This window comes from Uranotaenia lowii, chromosome 2 (assembly GCF_029784155.1).
Source record: "Uranotaenia lowii strain MFRU-FL chromosome 2, ASM2978415v1, whole genome shotgun sequence".
NCBI lineage: Eukaryota > Metazoa > Arthropoda > Insecta > Diptera > Culicidae > Uranotaenia > Uranotaenia lowii.
In genome coordinates this window covers 375,448,820-375,471,357 of record NC_073692.1, presented here as the reverse complement: position 1 = coordinate 375,471,357, position 22,538 = coordinate 375,448,820, and the positions used below count along the sequence as shown (strand labels likewise).

Genomic DNA, 22,538 nt, shown 5'->3' with positions numbered 1-22,538 from the left:
GACAGAATTAAGTAACATTGTGGCAATCGGTATCAAACTCCAACTAACCTTTCCATTCTTGATATCGTAGTAGTAGATCTCGCCGACCTTCGCAGCAATGTAGTACAGCCGATCGGCTTCGAAGTCCAGCACCAAACTTTCCATCGCATAGAAGGTCGAATTGCTGATGAGTTGCCGGGCCGATCCATCCATCCGGGCGCTGTACAGCTCGTACAGCTTTGGCGATTCTTGGGAGGTGGCAAAGTACATGATTCCTCTGAAATTTGAAAGGTTACATTGAACTTTTGTGATTGAAATAAGAGAAGGACAACTTACTGAGAAGGATGAACGACCAAACTGTTAACCTGAGCCAGATCCGTAATGATTTCCGTTATGAATTCACCCTTGGTATTGCAGGTTAGAATTTTGCTTCCGGTTTCGGTGTTTGTAGAGAGATACAATAGTTTCGAAATCCAATCGACGGCGAAGCCTAGGGAATTTTCGATATCTGTGTCCAGGATGGTTTCGATGGGTCCCGTTGCCAGGACCGAAGACTTGATTTCGTTTAGCTGATTGTCACTCCAGTACAGCCGTGCCTCGGCAATGTCGTAGTCCAGCACAGCGGGCAGGACCACTTGCGTCTGATGGCTGATCGTGGGGATCGTGTAATGGTTAGGTTGTTGAAGGTCTACTCCTCGGATTTCGGAAGGCATTGCGAAGAGAAGGATCTCCTCGTTCGGGATGCACCGCTTCTTGTCCTCGTCGAGTCGCATAACGTGAGGACAAGCACACTGGTAGGTTTGATTGATGCTTAGAAGACACAGATGAGAACAGCCTCCATTATTTTGCGAGCAGAGGTTATCGGGACGGTTGTTGGGTTGTCGACTGGAATGAAGAACTTGGATTCCAAAAGGTTGGCTTTGTGTCCTTTGGATGACGGTGATATCCGTACCGTTCCACTTATTCGCTCGGATCACGGAATTGGTTCGCCAATCGGTCCAGTAGACGTAGTTGTCAAAAAGAGTTATGCTGAAAGGGTGAGACAACACTTCCTGATCCTTGATCACCAGATGGAAATCGTGTCCATTGTAATCGGTAGTCATTATCGAATCGGATCGTGCGTCGATCCAGTAAACTCGTTTCATGACGTAGTCTAGGGTGATGCCATTAGGCCAGCCCCCATCGGCTCCGACGTATTTGATGATCACTCTAGATTCTCCAGCCATAGTGCAGCGTTCAATCCTAGGAGCACCTTCTTCCCAATCGGTCCAAAAAAGGAGACCTTCCATGGGGTCCAAAGTGATCGCCCTAGGGTTGACCATGTCCCCTGCTACTAAAGTTCTCCGGTAACTCCCATTAGTCTTAGCAACCTCAATCTGATCCAAATTGCTATCGATCCAGTACAAGTTCATTCCGATCCAATCTACTGCCAATCCCTCGGCAGTAGACAACCCTGACTGAACAACGGCTTCAACGTTACTCAAAGAATCTCCGGTAAGTGTTCCACGAAAAATCTTGTCATCGATAACGTCAGTCCAAAAAATCTGAATAGATTCGTTCTTCCACAAAAAATCCAAAGCGATCGTGTTTCTTAAAGAAGTGTAGAAATTCTTCACCGCCAGAGTATTAAGGTCAACTCCACGAATCTCCTGTCTGTTACTGAAAATCACATGCGGGGCATCATGATTGTTACTGCGACAGGTGAACTTGTCATACGTCAGTGAGTATCCTTCCTTACATTCACACTTGTAATGTTTTCCATTGGGCTTACAAACCTGTGAGCAGGTTCCCCAATGTTCACAGGCATGATCTACGTAGCAATCCTTTCCATTCGGCTGCAGAAACAGATGATCCGGACAGGAACAGATATAACCTTCCGGTGCATTGTAACACTGATGTGAACACTGCTTTTCCGAACGACCACAGATTTTATCGTTGCAACGAAACCCCTCGTCCGTATTGTCCGGACAATCTACTCGGCCATCACACAGTTGATCCGGCTGAATACAAGTATTGGTAGGTCGACACAAACGATTCGGATGGTGACACGTCGTTGTCTCGTTGAAAACCGGAACCGTTATATTCTGACACTGCCGCCGAAAGTTATTCGCACAGTCCTTGTTGTTTCCACACAGTACATTTACATCCAGCACGCACTGCATCATGAGATCCGTTTGCGTCTTAACAGTTGGAATACTCAAGCTGCTTCCGTTAGCATTGGAAGAGTTTCCATTCGGAAGACAATCGCTGAAGGCATTCAGACAGTTCAATTTCGGGTCGCACATCTGCGATCGATCGATACACCCGTACGGACTACAGTAGAACTCACTCGGCTTGCATTCGTTACACTGAGCTTCGTCAGAGTTGTCCCTAAAATCAAATTCTTTTATTAAATTTGAATACCAAATTGAAGAGAAACGAGATATCTCACCCGCAATTGTTAACGCCGTCGCACAGCAAATCGAACCCGACGCAGGCCCCGTTCTTGCATTCGAACTCCGCACACCGGTAGCACTTTTCCGGCTCATCGGAATTATCCTGGGGCCCACAGTCCTGGTGCCGATCGCAGACCCAACTCTTCGGAATGCACCGGCGGCTGATAGTGCACTGGAAAAAATTATCGATGCATTTCATATTGGGGCAGTTGCTGTAGTCCTCGTCCGACTCGTCGATGCAGTTGACCGTCCCGTCGCACACCAGGGATCTGGAAGAAGTTAAAAAGGCAATGTCTTTAGATGTACAACCCCATGACTCTTTGAGTTTCGAAACTTGCAATAGTCCAATGACTCAACATCTGAACAGTATGGTGGGCATGGCAGCAATTTATAGCGTTTCTTTTCAGGTATTTTCAGAAGTTTCAAGAACAGCTAAACCTAATACGTGTCAATTATAAGTCTCAGGCAATTTCAGGCGAAGGGTGACCTATTGACCTTCGAAACGAATAAGAGTAGGTTTCAAACAATGTATAAGCAGAGCGAGTTCTGGAGTTCATCGTATATAGCTACAAAGTGACCATGAAGGTTCAAGTCTTGAATGAGATCGTCTTCGGCGGATAAGATACGAGGGCAAATAAACGTGAAGACGTGACTTGCGGATGACTGGTAGATAAGCAGCAAAAGGTCACAAATTTAGCACCTTTGAGCCATGTAAGCAGGTGGATGGTAAGCTGATAACTTGGACTATCTGGTCCCTGGTAGGAGAAGACTTGAACGAAGATGAAAGACCAAATTTTTTTATCTGGGATTCTGCGTCGAAGCTATTAACAAGCAGGGAGCATCGCAGGTCCAAAATGCTGAGTAGCTTACGGAAATGCTTTTGTCCATCACCTCTTTAGAAGTAGTATTTTAAGTATTTCAAGAAATTTGAAAAGATTTTATTAGAGATGTATCGAACAGTGCAAACCGACTATTTATTTCCCTTTTCAACTATGTATTCGCGGTGAAACGAATATTAGGAAAATAAATAGCAACCTTTAATATGAAAAATCGTAAATAAACTTAAAAAGTGTTCCGTCTGCATCGTCGAATATTCTGTGAAAAATACCGTTGTGAGTAATACTTTAAGAGCATATGAATTAATTAATGAAAATAAATATCGCTTTTTGCATAGAAAACAAACAATGCGTGAACAACTGTGCTCATATAGTACAGCAAAAGTACTTATACATTTTTTCGTGCTTTGTATAGAATTCGAAGCATATCCGATTACAAGTTTCAACCAATAATCTAAGTTTCATATTTTTGATTTAATTTAGGCAGGAACAAATATCAAATTCTTCCTTTGTAACCCCCCTTCAATTTTTCCGTAGACCCCAAATACCGTTTTAAGGAAGAGAGGGGGCAATGGGGGCGATTGACCCCCGACCTAAGGGGATCCCGAGTAAAATAACATTACTTTATGCATACCAAGTACCGTGAACGGCCCTAATTCTGCTCAGTTAAGGATTTTTCAAATGTTTTATGTTATAAAAAATTTACCTTTCAATGAATTTTCTCAAAATTTCGTGTACAGTTGAGTTAACTAACAAATTTAACGACAAAAACAATGAGAGCTCAATTTCGGAGCAAAAATGTGGATTATTTACAACATTTGGAAAAAATGCAAGTGGCCCTTATTCTGCGCACTATTTTCTATTTGTTCCTAATTCTGCGCATATGTCCCATATTCTGCGCACCCAAATAAAACCAATATTCCATTCCGTACTTGTAAGACAAACATTGAATTTAATTAAAAAGTCTTAAAAACATGTTTTACGCTTAGTAAACTTTTGCAAATTATGAAAAAGGGCCAAGTCAAGCCTTGGATCTTTGAACCTTATGTGACACTTTCTTTCACTATTTCTTACACTTGCTACATGTTACTTGCAGATGCTTTTTCCTGAAGCTCGCTTACCCAACATTTGTTGACCGATCACGTTCTTCGCCGAATCTGATCAAATTAACTTGTTTCGTTGGTGTGCAGTGCACACTATTCCGACATACAGAAGAAGTTCCGGCGGGCCACCAAATCGCCCCAGCTGGGGGAACTACGCGCTGCTTCATTTGGTTTAATATCATTCAGTATTAGTTAGTCAATGAGTGCGAGTGAGCGGGTGAACCGAGAGAAGCTTCGCGTAGTTTCCCCAGCTGGGGCGATTCTGTGGCTTGCCGGAACTGCTTCTATATGTCGGAACAGTCTGTACAGTTGGGACTGAATGATAAACACGCGAACACGATAGAGAACGCAAATCAAGATTTTCTTTTTTTGTCAACAAAAGATATAGTTTCGAAGAGATTCCTAAGAAACTCCCAACAACTTTACGGATACAAAATCTTCATAAAACTTATTAGAAAACTGTAATTGAAAGTCTCCTAACTCCCTGCATTCAATTCCTTGCAGCTTTAACATCAGTTCACTCCGGTGCTTTTCATTCTGCGATTAGGAACAAAAGTAAACAAATGGTGTCAAATTCTGCGCATTGGTAACATCATTGTTTTGATTTAAAAAAAAAACCATTTTTTTTCTCAAAAATTTTAGCAGTCATGTTCAGAATGATTTTATCTTCCTCGTAGAGGCATTTTCAATGAGAAAATTCTGTTTAATACTGTTTCATTTGATCTTTTTGTTTTCCTAACACTTAAGCTGGACTGCTAACGGCGGCCATTTTTCAACGTTAGCTTCCTACATTTATTTTGATTTTTTCCATTTCTCGCGAACCATTCATCAGATTTTAAAATAATTGAAATATTTCTGTTTGAATATGAAAATGCGCAAAGTTTGGGACTGCGCAGAATTAGGGCCGGTCACGGTACTAGAAATTTGTGAAAGAAAATCGGAATTAAAACGTAAAATATAACAGCTAAGGGAGCCCCCTTGGAATAATATCTCGAGTATAAGCAAAGGGCCCCCCCTTGAGTGAGTATAGAAGAATTTTTCCCGCATTTATGAAGGCTGAGCAAATCAGTACCATTTGTTCCAAAACATGGTAAAATTTTTAAAAACAAAATCCGGAAAAATTTACACGCTCCTTTTTTGCTACTCAAAATTAGGTATGATTGTGGTTCAAAGCATAGTTCAATTCTATGAACTTTAAGTTGAGTTGCATTTTCCTCCTTGAGATAGTTTCAATACAGAGTTCGAACTGAGAACTCAAAACTAATCCCCTTTGTGCCATTTTTGCCGAACTTCATTTTGGGTAAAAGCATAAAAAAGATCAAATCGGAATTCGGTGGTCGAACTAAGTTTTGAGTATGAGAGCTGTTTTGATCGTGGTTAAACATAGTTCGATTCTAAGAACTAAATTGAGATCGATTTTTCCTCCTTGCGATGATTCAAAACGAAGTTCGAACTACGAACTAAAACTAACCCATTTTTCCTTCGACGAAGGAGCAAAACTGAGATCGACGTAAAAAACTAGAAATTGAACTCTTTTGAAAAAAACACTTAGCAAGTTGGGCTGCCGACTTGTATTTTGAGTAGCTACGAATAATAGCATGATATAAGGACTGCCATTGAAGTGTTGTTTTGAACCAAAACAACTTAGTTTTGAGTTTGAAAAAAAGGAGCATTTAGGCTAAACTCAGTGTTATGTATTTCTGAAAAAAATCGAGACTGAAGTGAGAAATAATACTACGAATTTCATTGTTTTTTTATCAAAACACGCCAGCAACGTTAAAATCGTTTTCCAAACTTCCATATAAAAACAAATTTAGATAAAGCTAGCTCAAAAAATTTAGCCCAACTTAAGTTTTCTGTTTTTTACCTGTATTTAAATCTAACAAAATTGGGTCTTGTTTTTAAAATGTTATGACAACCAGCCAGGCCGTATTTTGCTTTACTTCTTAACTTTACATTGAAAACCCGAATATACTCAAAAAAATCTGGATTACCTTGAATACCCACAATAAATAGTACATCACGTTTTCTTATTTATTGAATAAAAAATCTATTTTAGGAGTTTCCATCGAATGAAGGCATTAGGTTTGCAATATGAAATATTTTCTTTAAAAAAAAATAAAAAATGTTAATAGCTTTCACGGGATTTAAACAAATTACAGTACCTTATTATAAGTTTTTGAATGAAAACTTGCAGCACAGAATAGGTAGGACAAAGCAATACATCTCCCATTTTAATTAAGTTCGAATGCCTAGCTCAACTACAAGGTGTATTGCTTTAAATTAAAACTTAACCGTTGTTAGTGAGGAATCAATGTTTTCCTAAATTTATTAAAGGACTTTATAAAACATATTCCTGAATTTTATTCGGACAATTTCAATGTAAATGCCGGAAATTATTGAAATTTAAGAAAAAACTGAAGAGCTTGAAGAGAAACATTGAAAATCCATAAAAATTAATTTTTTTTAAGAATTTCGATCATTTTGAAAATTGCCAAAATCAATTTAAAAAAAAATCTTTAGTTGATTGGATTGGTCCAATCGGTCATACTGAGATTCTTTATTGAATTTTCATTTCAGTTTCTATCTTAGATAGAAAATTCAAATTGAAATTATTCCACCTGCAGTTTTCTACAATTGATAATGAGGTACTTTAAGTTTAAAAAAAAAATTGTTACTGAATCATTTTCCAATTGATAATTCTTAAATAGTTTTCTATTCAAAAAAGATTCAAATTATTGACTATTTCAAGTCTTGTGTTGTTTTTTAAGTATCATTGTTTTTCTCAATGTTGGGAACTCTACATTCTGATTTTATGTTTCAAATTTATGTTTCGTCACATTCAAAAAACTATTTGGCATTCTTCTTCCAATAACTGATGTGAAATTTAAAATCCGCAGCTGTTGTTTTCATTTTTCCGTGATTTTCATCCTCGCGGGTGATTCATCACTTTTAAAATCCGCAGCACATTTTTTAGATTTCAACACATTACATGTTTATGAATATGAAATTGAAATTAAATTTATGTTTTCAATTAAAAATTTAATAATTCCTTCTTTGGTTCCGATCGTATGAATTGCATTTTTATTTTCTTTCCCAAATATTGATTTGAAATTTTTTTTTTATTTGAGACACTTAATAGTGGTTCTAAGTGAAATCTGATATCAGGGATCGAATTATATCCTTGAACTTTTATATCCGTATCTCCATAGAATTTTAATTTACTTCTTTTGATTTATTTTTGAAATTTTGGATTCTCAGTCTTCAATCTTAATGTAACTTCCCAATAGTTATGAGAGATATATTTATCCTGCTTTCGACGAAGCACATATCAAGCGATTAACGATGAAATTAAAATATTTTAATTCTACCTTTGATTTTATCTTAACTAGAAAATTTTAGATGCTCCTTCGATAGCTTAATCTGGCTCTGATAAATCCCGAAGGGGGGAATTAATAAAGTTCAAGGTATTGTATTAAAAAATTGCAAAATTTTTGTATACAAATATAATGTACGCCAGCTTTTGTCCAACTTGTTCCAATTTATTGATAATTTGGATTATTTTTTATCAATGCTCACCTCGTGATGCGTTAATTCCAAGTGATAAAAGAAGGATTTCAAATTAGTCCCGACCTTATCTTTATCATAAAATCCTCATAATTGATATTTATTTTCATAATTTTAATCATAATTTGGTTTCCGAACAACTTTCGCGTAACCTTTTTTTGCTTAATTAACTTGATTTTGACAGTTATAAATTTTAGATTTTTTTAAAAATAAATTTTTGGATCATTATTAAAATTGTTTAGTTGTTTAATTTTAATTAAATGCCAAGTTTAAGTCATATTAAGTTAACAAATACATTTTGCCAAAAATATAAGAAAAATATTTTGTTCATCGTCTTAAGAATGAGATCAAAAGAATTTCAATATGTCATAAGATGACTGAGGATTGGCCGAACGAATTTGCTTGTTTTGGAGGGGGTGATCCCAAACTTATGGCTGGCAGTGTATTAAAATATAGTAGGTAAGAAAATTAAAATTTTACACTGTAAGTACCTCAACTCAACAAAAATTACTTGGTGAAATTTGGTCCAGAGATTTACAAGTTACAGTTGTTTTAGTTTGATAGACCAATTTTTTTTTATCTAAAGCCTTTAAGTCATGGATAAGGTTGTCAGATTGCCCGGTTTTATCCGGGTTTGCCCGGATATTTAATACTAAATTCAAGAACAGTTCGGCCCGGCCCGGTTGCTTGGATTTCATTGAAAAAGGCCCAGATTTTTTCACTTTATCAAATTAAACAAAAAAAAAACAACAAACAGCTGCAAAACTAAATTTTTTTAGCAAAATAATCATGAAAGGTTTTTTGGAAGCCTAAAATGCGGTTCAAAATCATTCGCTAAGTTTTGATGAAAAATTTTTTTTTCATATTTTTTCTTGAGGAATTTCTGAGTTTTGACAAAATTTGCCCGGATATTGCCCGGATTAATGGTCGTCAATTTGGAATCGAATGCTCGGATTTTGCCAGGTTTTTATATAAAAAATGCCCGGTTTGTCCGGCCCGGTTAAGTGCTGAAAAAATTCTGGCAACCTTAGTCATGGGAGACCAACATTTTCAACAGACGTGCCAAATTTTGGAGATGAGATAGGCTGCTGGCTACACCAGCAACATTTGTCATAACTATTCAGAGCAAATAAATGAATAACTGATTTTCAATGATGATAAAACATAATTTTTTTTTTTTTTTCATTAAAAAATATATAGGTATGTTTAAATGACAGATAAATGAGATTCAGTACAGCTTATTCTCAAGACCAAATTGAATATTAATAGGTTTATGTAATAGGGAGCAATAGTTATGTAAAATATATTAGTTTTTAATTTAAGGTTTAAACTTTTGTCGGTATAACTTGTTGCAGAAATGTCCATTAGAATTTGAATTCCAAAGTATATTATTTTTTCCATGGTCTTTCAATTTTCCGAAATATAAAAATTCTGTTTATTGACTTCTGTATGTTGTTAAGTTCCTTAAAAAAAGGACAAAAAATTGTGTGATGATATGTGTCGATTGCGAACGTCCTGAAAAAGGTCAACTCACTTCTAACATGTGCGAACTGTTTCACAAATGCCCATTTCAGATGTCGTAATTTATTCGGCAGCACTGCACTAAAAACGAAAGATCAGTTTTCTTTCAGATCAAGGTGTTCAGAAATATATTTAAAAAATTTTAAATTCAAAAGTTTACCGATGACAGTGATCGCAACTCTAGAAACGTCCCAAGAGTTCATATCTTCAAAATTTGACACTATCCAAACAGATTTTAAACATTTGAAGATTGAAAATGAAACTCCAATAGTAGAGGTGTCTGAATTGTCTGAAGTTTCGTAGAACTTGTTCTTTAATCAAATCTTATGCTATGGTGGCTAATGGTAACAACCTTGGTTCATTTCGTCGCTAAAAATTATCAAATTTTTGAAGATGATGAAAAGTTTGAGAAAAACATGAGAATCAATGAATGGAAAATGAAAGGCCGTTTTAATTTTTTTCCTCCTTGCATCTTTCCATCATATTCAAAAAGTTGATTTTTTTAAATAAATTTTGAGTGCGGTACTTTATTTTATTCTTATTAATTTGCACAAATTTATAAATCATGGTTTAAAAGTAATCAAAAAAAAAGATCAAAGATCTAATTTTGATAATGACCGCATATTTTTAACATGTAGATATACCTATGATGGAATCATTGTTTTAACAGTAAAATGATAACAACGATTATCAATCGTTTTGAAATTTTGTGAATGTATCATCGATATGGAGACAATTTATTATCTGACGGTTTTGTGACAAGTTTACTTAAATTTTCGTTAAATTAGTTTGTTTTAAGATACATGATGTTTAGCAGATATATAGTTTATTTTTTCTGAGGTATTTGAGGTAAACTTATGATTTTTTAGCCAAAAAAACTATAATTGAAACCCACAAAGCTCTGTAAATTTTCAGCGGATATTATACCATGGCACATCAACATGCAATGAATTTTAATAGCATTCCTATGTAAAATCAGCCTTTAAATATGAGCAAATTTTAAAACTTGGTGGAATTGTAATATAATGTAATAATTTTGTCGTGAAATTTACAGTAAATATTACGATGATTTTAATGGAGGCAAATGAAGTAGCTTCTTCACTCTAAAATGCCTTAATTACTTAACTTTAACAAATAAATTGTTTTCTTCGTAGATAAATGTGTTTTGATATTCGTTGGAACTTTTTACTAAATTTTATAGAAGTTTTTTTTTCTAAAAATACCATATTCTCTCTCCATGAAACCAAGCCTTTGAAACCAGTTGAAATTCATACTAGTGTCATGCACCCATTTAGAAGCTGGTAAGAATAATGGTAAGAGGTTATCAAATTAGGTAGATTTGGAACTTTTGAATGTTTGATACAGATTCTGATAAACTTTATCTCCAAATGGTACAGAAACCATGGAAAAACCTCAATTCTTAAATAGAACTAAGTTTTCAATTTGGTCTATTTGTAAAAAGCTTCGCAGGTCACAAAAAGGCAGCCGCGGGCTATGGTTTGGCAACCCATGCTTTAAGTGATAATTAGAGTTAGAATGAGAGTGGGAAATTTTGAAAATTCAACGGTACACCTACTAGGAAAAGTTCTTAGATTTTATAGATGTTCCATGTTCGGTTTTCGGGAAGAGGGATCTATAGAGACGCCATCCGAATGGTTTACCAGAAGAAGTGGACAGGTGCTCGACACTGCGTCATCGATAAAACTGCTCCAACAACGCCTGCTGGAAGGCTTATGCCGTATCGCTTTACAGGATGCGTGTTCCCAATATTCTTTTTAGGTCAATAGAAAGCTGCTTTGAAAATCGCGTTTTGACCTACGAAACCGAAACCGGGTTACGATCAACTGTCCTAACATTGCATTGGATATGTACTATAGGGTCCCATGCTCAGACTTGTACTTCAAAGCCTACCCTTTTAAAATCTTGATTCGTCCTATAATAATTTAAGTACAGTATAAACTAAACCTCACCTGTTGATGCACCGTTGTTCGTCACATTTGAAGTTATGCTCCAGGTCGCAGTTAGGATTGCACGGCCCATCGGGAGATTGTTCCTCATCGCTTCCGTCATCACAATCTCGATCCCCATCACAAGTAAGCCGCTGATCAATACACTGGAACCCATTCCGGCACTGAAAGTTGGTCCCATTGGCACACGATGTTGGTGCACTGCTGTTACTGTTGGCAGTCACCGGCACACATTTGCTTCCATCTTGACTTAAAACAAATGCTTCCTCGCAGATGCATTCCGGTTTGATGGGAGTGTTGATACAAATTCCCGGGCAACCGGTTTCACATAGTTTTTTGTGGTTACTGTTGTATTGGGTTAGGTTATCGGAGATCTTGATACCGAAAATTTGAGGTTTTTCAACGGCTACTGTGTCAACAGAATCCGGATTACTGATGTTGAACCGCTCAATATTCCCTTTAACATTATCCGAGAAAAAAATTTGCTGCTTGTAAACCCCGATTGCAATCGGGTAGTGATTCTTAGCGCTTCCGTCGTAGATCAGCGTTCTGTCGCGACCATCCAGGGTTACACTTTCAATCATTCCTGTCCTAGAGTCACACCAATACAGTCGTTTCTGCAACTGATCGATCACCAAACCACTGGGCCAGATCATCGGCCGCTCGTGACCATCGACCAGGACATCCTTCCTTTGACCATCCATCCAGGACCACTCGATTCGACCGCCAAGTGGTGCCCAGGAGGCCCAGTACATGAATCCTTTTTTCGAGTCCAGCACGATCGATTGGGGGCTGATCAGATCCCGAAGGATGATTCGAGCCGATAGGTTGGCGACGGCGCCCAGCTTCAGCACAGTGATGCGCCCCCGTTCGGCGTTGGTGTAAAATAGGTTGTCTCCGACCCAGTCGTAAGCAAGTCCATCGCAGGACCCTTGTGCCTCCCAGAGTTTGGTTCGATTGGTACCGTCCAGCTTTTGGCTTTCGATGTAAAATTTCGAGAGGTTTCTGTAAATAGAAGAATAAGGAAGCGTGTTACAAGATGAGTATTACAATTACTGGGAATTTTCAATTCATATTATAATTTTAACATGGCCGTAGTAGCAACTGAGGAGTGGGATGGGGATTCAAAAATCAAATTTAGCTAAAAGTATTAACAATATAAACATGCGCTATAAATAAGGAAATTCTTTTCTTAAATCAATTCTCAACTCATGATCATCACGCAATCTAAAAAAAACTTGATTTTTCTGGTACAGATAAAAATTATTCATAATCAAAGTTTGAAATCAATACTATTTCATTATTTGATTTTTAGACTGTCTCAAATTTGTATTAAAAATTCAAAACTTGTGAAATGTCATGCGCTGCAGGCTAAAATTGATCCTAGGCCTAGTACAAGATATCATGCCAAATTGGGGCCAGATCGGGTCACGGGAAAGGGTCACTCAACGATCCTAAGGTTTGCATGGGATTTTGAGACATTTTATTCGGGAGGAACAAGAAAATCCAGTTTTTCATTAATAACTCTGGTTCCCTTCAGCCGATTTCTTTTGAATGCACTTTTTGTATAAAGCCTAAACGATGACAAATATTTAATCTGAAGACTGCAATTCGATTCGTGAACAGAAAACACATACAGAACAGAAAAAGTATACATTAAATATAACACCAGATTTAAAAAGAAATAAACCTGGTCGTAATAACTACCCAAAAACATTTAATTTGAAAATCGCGGGTAGTCGGTTCTAATCATGCGATTTTGCTTAGCTTGTGGTAAATCAAAGGTGAAGAAAAAGTGCACGCTCACATTTTTTTTTGGTACATCACCCCTTTCACTTTCCCTCGAGCTGGAATGTTTCTAACGCCATGTTTGAAAATCTTAAAAGAGTGATCGATAAAAGTGCAGAATTTTCTTTTGTGGATAACTTTGAATCCGTGAATGAAAATTTAGGCAATTTTCAGTGATACTATCTAGAAAGGAGTGTATTCGAAAAAAAAAAATACAACATTTTGTTTTGTGTATAACTTTTGAATGCATGAATGAAAATTGATAAAATTTTCGGTGAAATTGGAGTGAAGTAATGTAGTGTTGACATTTGCATATTATTGTGACGTTCTGTCAAGTGATTTTTGAGGCAGCGCGTGTGCCATCTAAAATGTGTACTATGAACCACCCTTTTTATCAATCAAGGCTACTTTCGACTGGGTTTTTCTGTTTCCTGAAGTTTGACCTTCAAAATTACTCAAATGTTTAATTTGATCTAAGTTATAACAAATTTAGTCGATTGTTCTTCTTCGGCAAAAAAAAAATCATATTTTACTTTTTATCGCTCTACCACAGTTTTCGCGTAATGAAACGAATTCAGATCCAACAAAAACAGAGTATTAACAAAAAAAAAAAAAAAACAGAGTATATTTGACCTTTTGAAGTACTTTGCAGGGAAAATGGTCACATTTGGAGCTAGTCTTCTTTGTTTATTGAGTCATTCATCTTGTCAATCATTATGAAACACTGACTGATTTACAGCTTCCACAGATCATCAACCTCCTCAAGTACTAAACATTAAATTTTTAAAATTTTTCCTTTTTGTAAATCTCCGGAACATCCAAGCGAAACTTTTCAATGAAAACTTTCAAGCTGGAAACCTGCCAGGTGTCCGTTAAAGATTTCGTCTTGTATGTTTATTACGAAATGTTTCAATAAATCTTTCCGCTAGCGGTCTAAATATTTTGCGCACGACTTGACCACCGTATTTTGTTCATTTTACCGGTCGGCAGCTTTTTTTCCTTATAGAAATGAAGTCAAGTCTGTTTATCAGTCAGCTAGACGAATCCGTCAGAAAAACTGATCTTTTTTTTATCCATTCTCCTATTGATATTTTCAGATTGCTCCAGATAAAATCCCCTAACATTCTTGACCTTCATGGAATCAATCATTCTCACATTTCACATCACATTTACCTAACATCTTGAAAGTTGAAGCTCACTATTAGGTCCTCTAGGACTCCTTAAGGGGGGGTAGGGTCTAACACTTTCAAGAAATCGATTTTTTTTATTTTTGTATTTTCTTATTGTAAAACATTTCAAGAATGTTGTGTCAAATTTTCAAGTTTATTGAAGCAAAACTGTAGAAATTATAGGCCTTTATCTCCTCCTATCTAATACTGCTAGAGAGAGAGAGCAGAAACTTCAAACGCGTTTTTCTCGAAAGCACATTTTTAAAGTCCGTGGACATCGTCATTTGAAAACTACTTATCCGATTCTTTTCAAATTTGGAACATATTTTCTACGTATAAAATACCAGACCCCAACGTTTTTCTTTTTTGTTTTTTTTTTTACTTTGGGGAGATTTTACAGGTGAAAAATGGCGGATTTTTTCGTGAAAAATCGTAGTTTTTACTTCAAACAGCCACAAAAATTTCATAAATTTTTTTTTAAGTTAAATAAAAACGTTGGGGTCCGGAAAAACATCTATTAAAAATATTTTGCTCTGATTTTTTGACTTCAAAATGATTCTGTGCTGAGATACAGTGTCCACCGCAAATCCTGTTTTCAAAAAGCCATCCTTGAAAGTGTTCCGTCACCGGCTCATTTTTCAATATTTTTCTACGAAAAAATTACTAAATGTTCTTTCAACAATGCTTTGTATAATGCAAAAAATTTGAATACGTTTGTTTGAACGATAGCTCTAGAAAAAAATTGTGAATATGGTGTTTTTTTATACCCGTTAGACCCTACCCCCCCCTTAAACGATTTACAATATGAACTTTGGTCAAATAGTTGATTTCCAGCTGTTTTTGGGTCTCCCACTAGGACTATTCTGGATTCTTCTCGATTATGCCCAAAAAAAATTGTTAATGAGATTCTGAATTGGACTCTATCTAAAAAACCATTTCAGTTAAACTGTACGACTGGAAGTAGTTGTGGCCATTAACAGGTTAAAGAAAATTTCAGATCATGTCAGAAATTAACCATGATTTAAAATTGTTTAGTAAAATGACAATAATTGTTAAATATTATTCACCTTAAATAAATTTTCATTACTTTATTTTCAATGGAAGTGTTGATTGGAATATTCCACAGTCATTTATTTGAATTTAAAAAATATTTAATCAGGATTCGAAATGTGAATTCTCAAACAGAGAAAAATATCCATTTGGAGCTTACGAGAATTTGTTCCAAACACATAGTTGATGATTTAAATTAATTAGATAAAGTTAACAAAATAAAAAGGCTAAAAAAGTTTATTTTTGATTTTCACAATAATAAATCTACAGAGTGTCCAACAACAAATTGTATCACAGAAAAAACGCTGTAAACAATTACATTTTTGACCAACAACAGTCAAACTTTCAGACAATAAATTTGAAACAATTTGTGATCTGTTTGTACATTTACTTCTTTCCAGCTTATTACCATATTCGTAAAGTGTAGATTTGGCACGATTTGTTCAAAAGATTTTGAGCAACATCTGAAAGCAGCTTCTTCGATCCAGAAGCAAACTTTTTCGTCAATTCTCCTTAAAAACCGATCATTTTGAGATGCTTATAATGTGTCTGCTTCAAAATAGCAACATGAGTTTAGGTTGACTGATTTATTTCAATGTTATTTTTGCTCTAACAGTGCATAAACTGAAAAAAAAAATTTTTTTTAATATTTTGATTATTTATGTATAAGTTCTTTTACATCAATAGTTTTTAAATTAATTAGGAACTTTTGGAAATACGTACAAACATTTTTTAAATGGTTAGTTTAATTTGTATAATGAAACCTCCTGAAACCTGAAGGTTTTAAAACAGAGAACTTGCTTCCATCGATGGTTAAATTCTTTGAATTTGCTCAAGAATCTACATTATTTGGGCAAAAAAAATTTTTTTTTGAAGAAAACTTGTTTTTTTTTTTTTGAAAAAACTTATTCTATGCTTAAATAGTAAGATAAATCTACCAAACTCTTGGGCAAATTTAATGATTATCACCATTCATAAAAATTGTAAATCAAATATTCAAAGGTAAAAGAGATTAAAATTTTACAATTCAAATTTGATTCCTGAAAACTCGATCCAAATTTAAGATTTTAGTTCAAAGTTTGGCTCAAAACAATTTGAACAAACGAAATTAAAGAATTCCTGTCAGATTTGTTTATGTGATATTTTCTTCTAATAAGCGAATATTTTTGATTAAAAATTGATTTCATAAACCAATTTTTGTGGAAAATAAAAATCAATTCTTTTCATCAGAGAAAACTTGCAAATCAACTTAAATATATTTGTGATATATTTAAATTGTGTAAACTTACTAATTCTAATTCAAAACTTGGAATTTCGACATTGATTTACCCATTTATCAAAATTATAATGTCCAGCTATTTGAACGAAAAAGTCATCTTGATATTTATTAAACCAAACTCATTTTACAGCTGAATCTGAATTTTGATTAATAATCCCGAATCTGAATTTTAAACCTGAATTTAAAACTTTAATTTTGATTCTCTTTCCGAATTTCAATCCGATTTCTGAAATGTACAAAAAAAACGATTTCTGTATTAGAATTGCAGGTCAGAATTTTAAACATGAGCCAAGAAGTGAGTTTTTTTTTCAGGGCCATCAATCTTATAAGTCCTCAATTATGAATTTTCAATTTAGATTTCCATTTTTTGGGTTCGAATCTGAATTGATTGTGTAAACTTTTTGTTTGTTATTTGACTTGTCAATCCAAATAAAAAAAATCTATTTCCAATGAACAATATGGTTCTGAGCTTTTAATGGATTTCTGGATCGCCAGTTAGGAGCTCTGTTAAGTTTATATTCTTCATAAGAATTATATTTAAGATTTTCGCATTTGAATGGTGAGCGAAAACTCAGAATGGTTTAAACTTTTTTTTTTAATTTTTTGAAACTATTATTTTAATATTGAAAATGCATTAGAGATTCAAAAATTATGAAACAGTTTTTTATGAAATGCAAAATAAAATTTGAACCAGGATTGCTGAAGAGTGATGAATTTTTTTTATGATGATTAGAGCTCAAAATCCAGAATCCCTTACTAGAAACAGAATCCGAAAAATGAAAACAGAAATACAATTTAGATTTTGAAAATATTTATAAAAATATCTCCTTTGAAATTTAATATTCCGAAACGTATTTCTATTAACAAGTGAAATCGTCAAGAAGATGAATTGCAAAATTCTGAACCTGAGATAAGTTTTCGAGGTTTTTGCATAAGTTCTGAAAAAAGATTATTACGCTCATTCAAATTCAATTAGGAATTTAAAATTTTGAGTGTAGAAAGGAATACTTTGCTTGCTTTTTTTGGACTCTCATGAGGGGTAGGGAGATGAATTCAACCCCCAAACCCCCTCCCTTCCCCCCTGTTCCTACGGCCATGCCCTTTATTTATAATACAATGGTAAATTTTATCATTGGAAACTCATACTGAAAAAGTTTGGATATGGGTATTTATGTGCTTGTATCATCAATAGGATACTGATAAAAATAAAAATAAGAAATTCTAAGTTTTGCTGTAAATATTCAAAGCACGAAGCAAGCAAGTACGAATTTAGTCATTCCCATAAATTTTTCTTTTGAAATTGCGTTTGGTGTTGTTCTAAAACAGCACTATGTATTTAAGGGTTAAAGTTTCTTCATAAAAGTGCAGAAATTTCTTAACTTATTTCAACCTTTTTCCAAAAGTTATTTAAAAAAACATCAGTTGCTAGAAAAACTAATTGCATATTTATATCCAGGGCAACCAAATTCATCAGAACCCATTAAATTTGAATGTGAAATGTGAATTTCGTGGCCTCATTTATTTTACCAAAATCCATTTAAATGTGAAGTTTAGCGTTTAGAAGCGCCAAAATTAAATTGAGGGTGAAATTAGTTTCAAGAAGAATATTTCATATCAACCTAAAATTTGTAATGATATAAACGAATTCGAAGAAAATGATCAGCAATAAAGTAATTGAAACTAGGTTTAAGTTTTATTATTTATTCTGTTGACTACCATGAATTGTAAACATCTATAACATAGTTTTAAACTTGTTGTCCTGTAAAATAAGTATTCGACGAATGAATTATGGAGTTGAAATTGTTGGTTTCCAATTCTGACCTTTTTAAGTTACACAGTTAGACGAGGTAGGGTTTTTGTAAGTCAAGATTATTGTATTGCATATAGAAATTTGAGATAAAAAATCAGTTTCAATTCGTAAATGTTATGTGGTTACGTAAATTAAGGAGTGTATTCGAAAAAAATGCAACACTTTGTTTTGTGAATAACTTTTGAATGCATAGATGGAAATTTATGGAACTTTGAGTGAAGCTACTTAGTAAAGTATTGTGTACGAGTTCAAAATTTGGTGGCAATCTGTAAAGCGGTTTTTGAGATAGCCTCCGATAATGAAGTTCATTGACAAAATTATTTGGGCATAAGCGAGAAAATCCAGAAAAGTTCAAGTGGGAGACCCAAAAATAACTGGACATCAACTATTTGGTCCAAATTCACATGGTAAACCGTATCAGAAGTCCTAGAGGTTCCAATAATGAGCCAAAATTTTGATAAAAGCGATGATGATTGATTCCATGAAGTAAAACCGGTTAAATAAACAATATACGGTGGTCAAATCGTGCGCAAAATATTTGGACTGCTTGTGGGAACGAACTCTCTAGTGGTCACCTTGCAGGATTCTAACCGGAAACTTTTGTTGATAAATCTCGCCTGGAGATAAACAAGGAGGAAAAAAAAGAAAAATTTAATGTCAAGTACTTAAAGAGGCTAACGATCTGTAGAAACTGCAAATTACCCAGTCTATCATGACGATTGACACGATGAATGACTAAAATACAAAGAAGACTGCCTCTAGATACGACCGTTTTCTCAAAAACCGCTTCAATAGGTCCCACAAAGTTTATACTCTGTTAAAGTTGGATCTGGAATCGTGCTATTACCCAAAAACGGTGGTGGAGTGATAAAAAGTCAAATAAGTTGTTTTTGTGCCGAAAAAGGACAGTCGACTAAATTTGTTATAACTTCGACCAAATTTAAAATTTTCAGTTATCGTGAAGATCCATCTTCAGAAAACATAAAACGTAATAAAATATGCATCACAGATGACGCACGTGATACCGAAAAATTGAAGTCGAAGAATGTTTTCATTCGACGCTATCTCAAAAACTGCTTGACAAAACATTTCCACATGAAAACATTACACTAACAGATGAATTCGCTGCAAATTGCATTAGCTTACATCCATGCATTTTTAATTTATTCACAAAACAAAGTGTTGCATTTTTTCGAATACATTCCTCAAAATGTTTTTTTGGCCTAGTGATTTTAGGACTTAATTCGATCCAACTTTCTGACATGTTTGCTACCACTTATTTTGCAATAACTTTTGGGATCAAGGAATTTTCCGTTACAACGATTATTTCATATCTTGAACTAAACATTTAACTTGGAAAAATATCTCATGAAAGGGGGAAGTGAGGTAGGGTACAGAGTTTAGTGGATATTTCTAGTGAAATATTCACAGAAAGAAAAACAACCGATAAAATAAATTTTCACTTACTTGTCATGATGCGCAAAGTAGATCAGCTGATCCTCGATGTGATAATCGAAGGTAATATCCCTTCCCAAATTCGTAACCGGAACGATCGCCTCCTGTGACTTGATCCCCACCGGAATGCCCCGTATCATTCCGGGCGTGGCTTTCGCATAGAGCAGAAACGTGGGCCGTTTGACTAGAATGCACTGATTTTTGGTTTTCAGCCGATAGCCCGGGGAGCAGAGGCACTGGCCGATGGCAACGGTTTTCTTCCAAGCGGTGATGCAAAGGTGATCACATCCGCCGTTCTGATTCCGGCAAGGGTGGGCCACTTCCGGTTGCTTCTGCCGGTGGAACACGTGCAGGTGGAAAGCTCGAGAAACGTTTGACATCACGATTTTTACTTCGGCAGTGTATTTATCGATGGCGATAATTGATTTATTTTTCCAGGAGGAAACGTAGATGGTGGATTCGAAGACGTCTAGAGCATGGAGGGATTGGAGGTTGATCATAAAGTTGGCAGATTTTTTGAGAAACCACCGATTGCTTCCGTCGTAGTTGACGCGTTCGATCGAGTCCAGGTAGGTATCGACCCAGTAAACGTGTTGAAGGGCAATGTCCAGTGCTACTCCATGAGGATACACGATCTTTTTCAGGACGATCGAAGTGCGATTGGTTCCATCGAGAAAGGACCGATCAACACTGGCCAAGGAACTACCCCACTTGGTGAAAAAAAGAAACCCCCGGGTCGGATCCAGTTCCATGCCTCGTGGCTTCATAAGATCATTCTCTAGGATTATCGAACAGTGTTTCATAGCTCCGGAGCAGACAAAGATTATTTCCCGCTGATTGTCGAGAAAGTACCAGTTCCCCGAAATCCAATCCACGCTTATCTGATCGATTGAGTTGATGTTCGGAAAAAGATCCGGAAGGGGAACACTTTGCACGTTTAGCGATCGATTTGAGTCTACATTATGGCACTCGAAGGTTGAATCTCCGGCAATCCAACAGAAGGTCCGATTCCGATGGTACATTTCCAGGGCGAGAACGTTTTCGGTTTTCAGATGCATGTAGGAAACATTCGCCAGTCGTTGAAATGTTCCGTTGATCACAGGAAATTTTCGTATTTCGTTAGGTGTTGCGAAAAGCAGAGAAGCTGGTTCCTCCTTGGGAGCTGTGAGAAAAGTTGAAGAAAAAAACAATTAATAAGTATTCAATTTTTTAATCTTAAAGCGTCAACTCACTGTTCACAGCCAGGCACTTATTTCCACTCTTGATATATCCGGCGGCACACAAACACCGATACGATCCCGGAACGTTCTCACAGATCTGGTCGCAAACGCCATCAACCTGGCACTCGTCGAAATCCTCACAAACGTTCCCATTCGGTTGGCTTCCCTTGGTACAAAAACACCTGGCCCCGTTTGGGGTATGGCGGCATTCATACGAACACTTCAGGGCATCACACTCAGCCGTAGAAGTCCCATTCGCAGGGCATCCCAGCTCATCATTTGAGCAATCCCAGGTGCCGTCGCAAAATTTTTCGATATCCAAACACTTGCCATTGCTGCAGACCGTCTGAGTGGGCAGGCAGTGCTTGGAGCTGCGGCACAGATCGGCGTCCTCGTCCGACACGTCGATGGTGCGAAATTTTTCGATCACCCCGCAGTCGGCGTCCCCGTCGCAGGTCCAACTCCGAGGGATGCAACGGTTCGTCAGTTTGCACTGGAACTGCTCCTCCTTGCATTTGTGGGATCGGTCTGTTGAAATAGGAAAGAAGTAAGAAAAATTAAATAGCTAGCATTAAGTCTGAGGATTGAAAAATTGAAAGTTGAAGTTTTCTGGTGGCTCCTGAGAGTAAATTTCAATTTTGTTGACTCATTACCAAAAATATTCCATAAAAATAGGTGTGTCCTGGAATCAAAATTAAGGGCTTGACCTTTGCCCTCGTATAACAGAAGGACTCATGCCAAATTTGTTTTTAAGATTATTTTTGATGTACTTTGGTGAATTGTGTAATGTGTGGTCTTTTACAATTTGTTGTGAAAACATTGGAAATTCGTAAGTTCAAAGCAAATAATATATAAATAAAATTCATCCTTCGGGTGTCTGTTCAAGAAAATGATCAATAATAGTAAGATTTAATAGGTCAGATTATTATGAATAAACCTTGAAATAGGGATTATTGACCGATGAGACATTTGAACGACTAAGAAACAAAAATGGCTCCTGAGAGAAAAAAACGCAACTTTGAGCATTGTCAAATCCAATGCAGTATGATCAGCCTCACTTCAGAGTAATTTGAATTTGTTGCAAATATATCAAATAGGGTGAGTGCTCCTACTGTGGACCTAGAGCCTACTTTAGTCCTTAAATGACGAAAATTGTAAATAATTCAATTTGCTAGCGTAGGATAAAGATACTCCGATGCACACAATGAACTGTTATTCATCCTGAATCCTATCATACCGCTTTTTGCAATAAAAGTCTTTCTGTTAAAATGTTCAATGCTTTTTGAAATGTGACTCCTAATCAGTGGTAACTCAAATAGCTCAATAAGTGATGCGCATTTTGAGAAATCAGAGTGAATA

General features: G+C 35.8%; 1 protein-coding gene across 1 annotated transcript in view; it reads right to left on the bottom strand.

Moving 5' to 3' along the window:
- Positions 1 to 22,538, bottom strand: part of LOC129743200 (low-density lipoprotein receptor-related protein 1) — a 108,760-nt gene that overhangs the window by 33,956 nt on the left and 52,266 nt on the right. Inside the window, exons 4-9 of the mRNA XM_055735175.1 lie at positions 21,192 to 21,707; positions 19,972 to 21,121; positions 11,412 to 12,413; positions 2,411 to 2,683; positions 316 to 2,349; positions 49 to 256 (exon numbers count right to left, since the gene is read on the bottom strand). Coding sequence (XP_055591150.1) covers positions 49 to 256; positions 316 to 2,349; positions 2,411 to 2,683; positions 11,412 to 12,413; positions 19,972 to 21,121; positions 21,192 to 21,707 — 5,183 coding nt within the window. The remainder of the gene's footprint in view (positions 1 to 48; positions 257 to 315; positions 2,350 to 2,410; positions 2,684 to 11,411; positions 12,414 to 19,971; positions 21,122 to 21,191; positions 21,708 to 22,538) is intronic.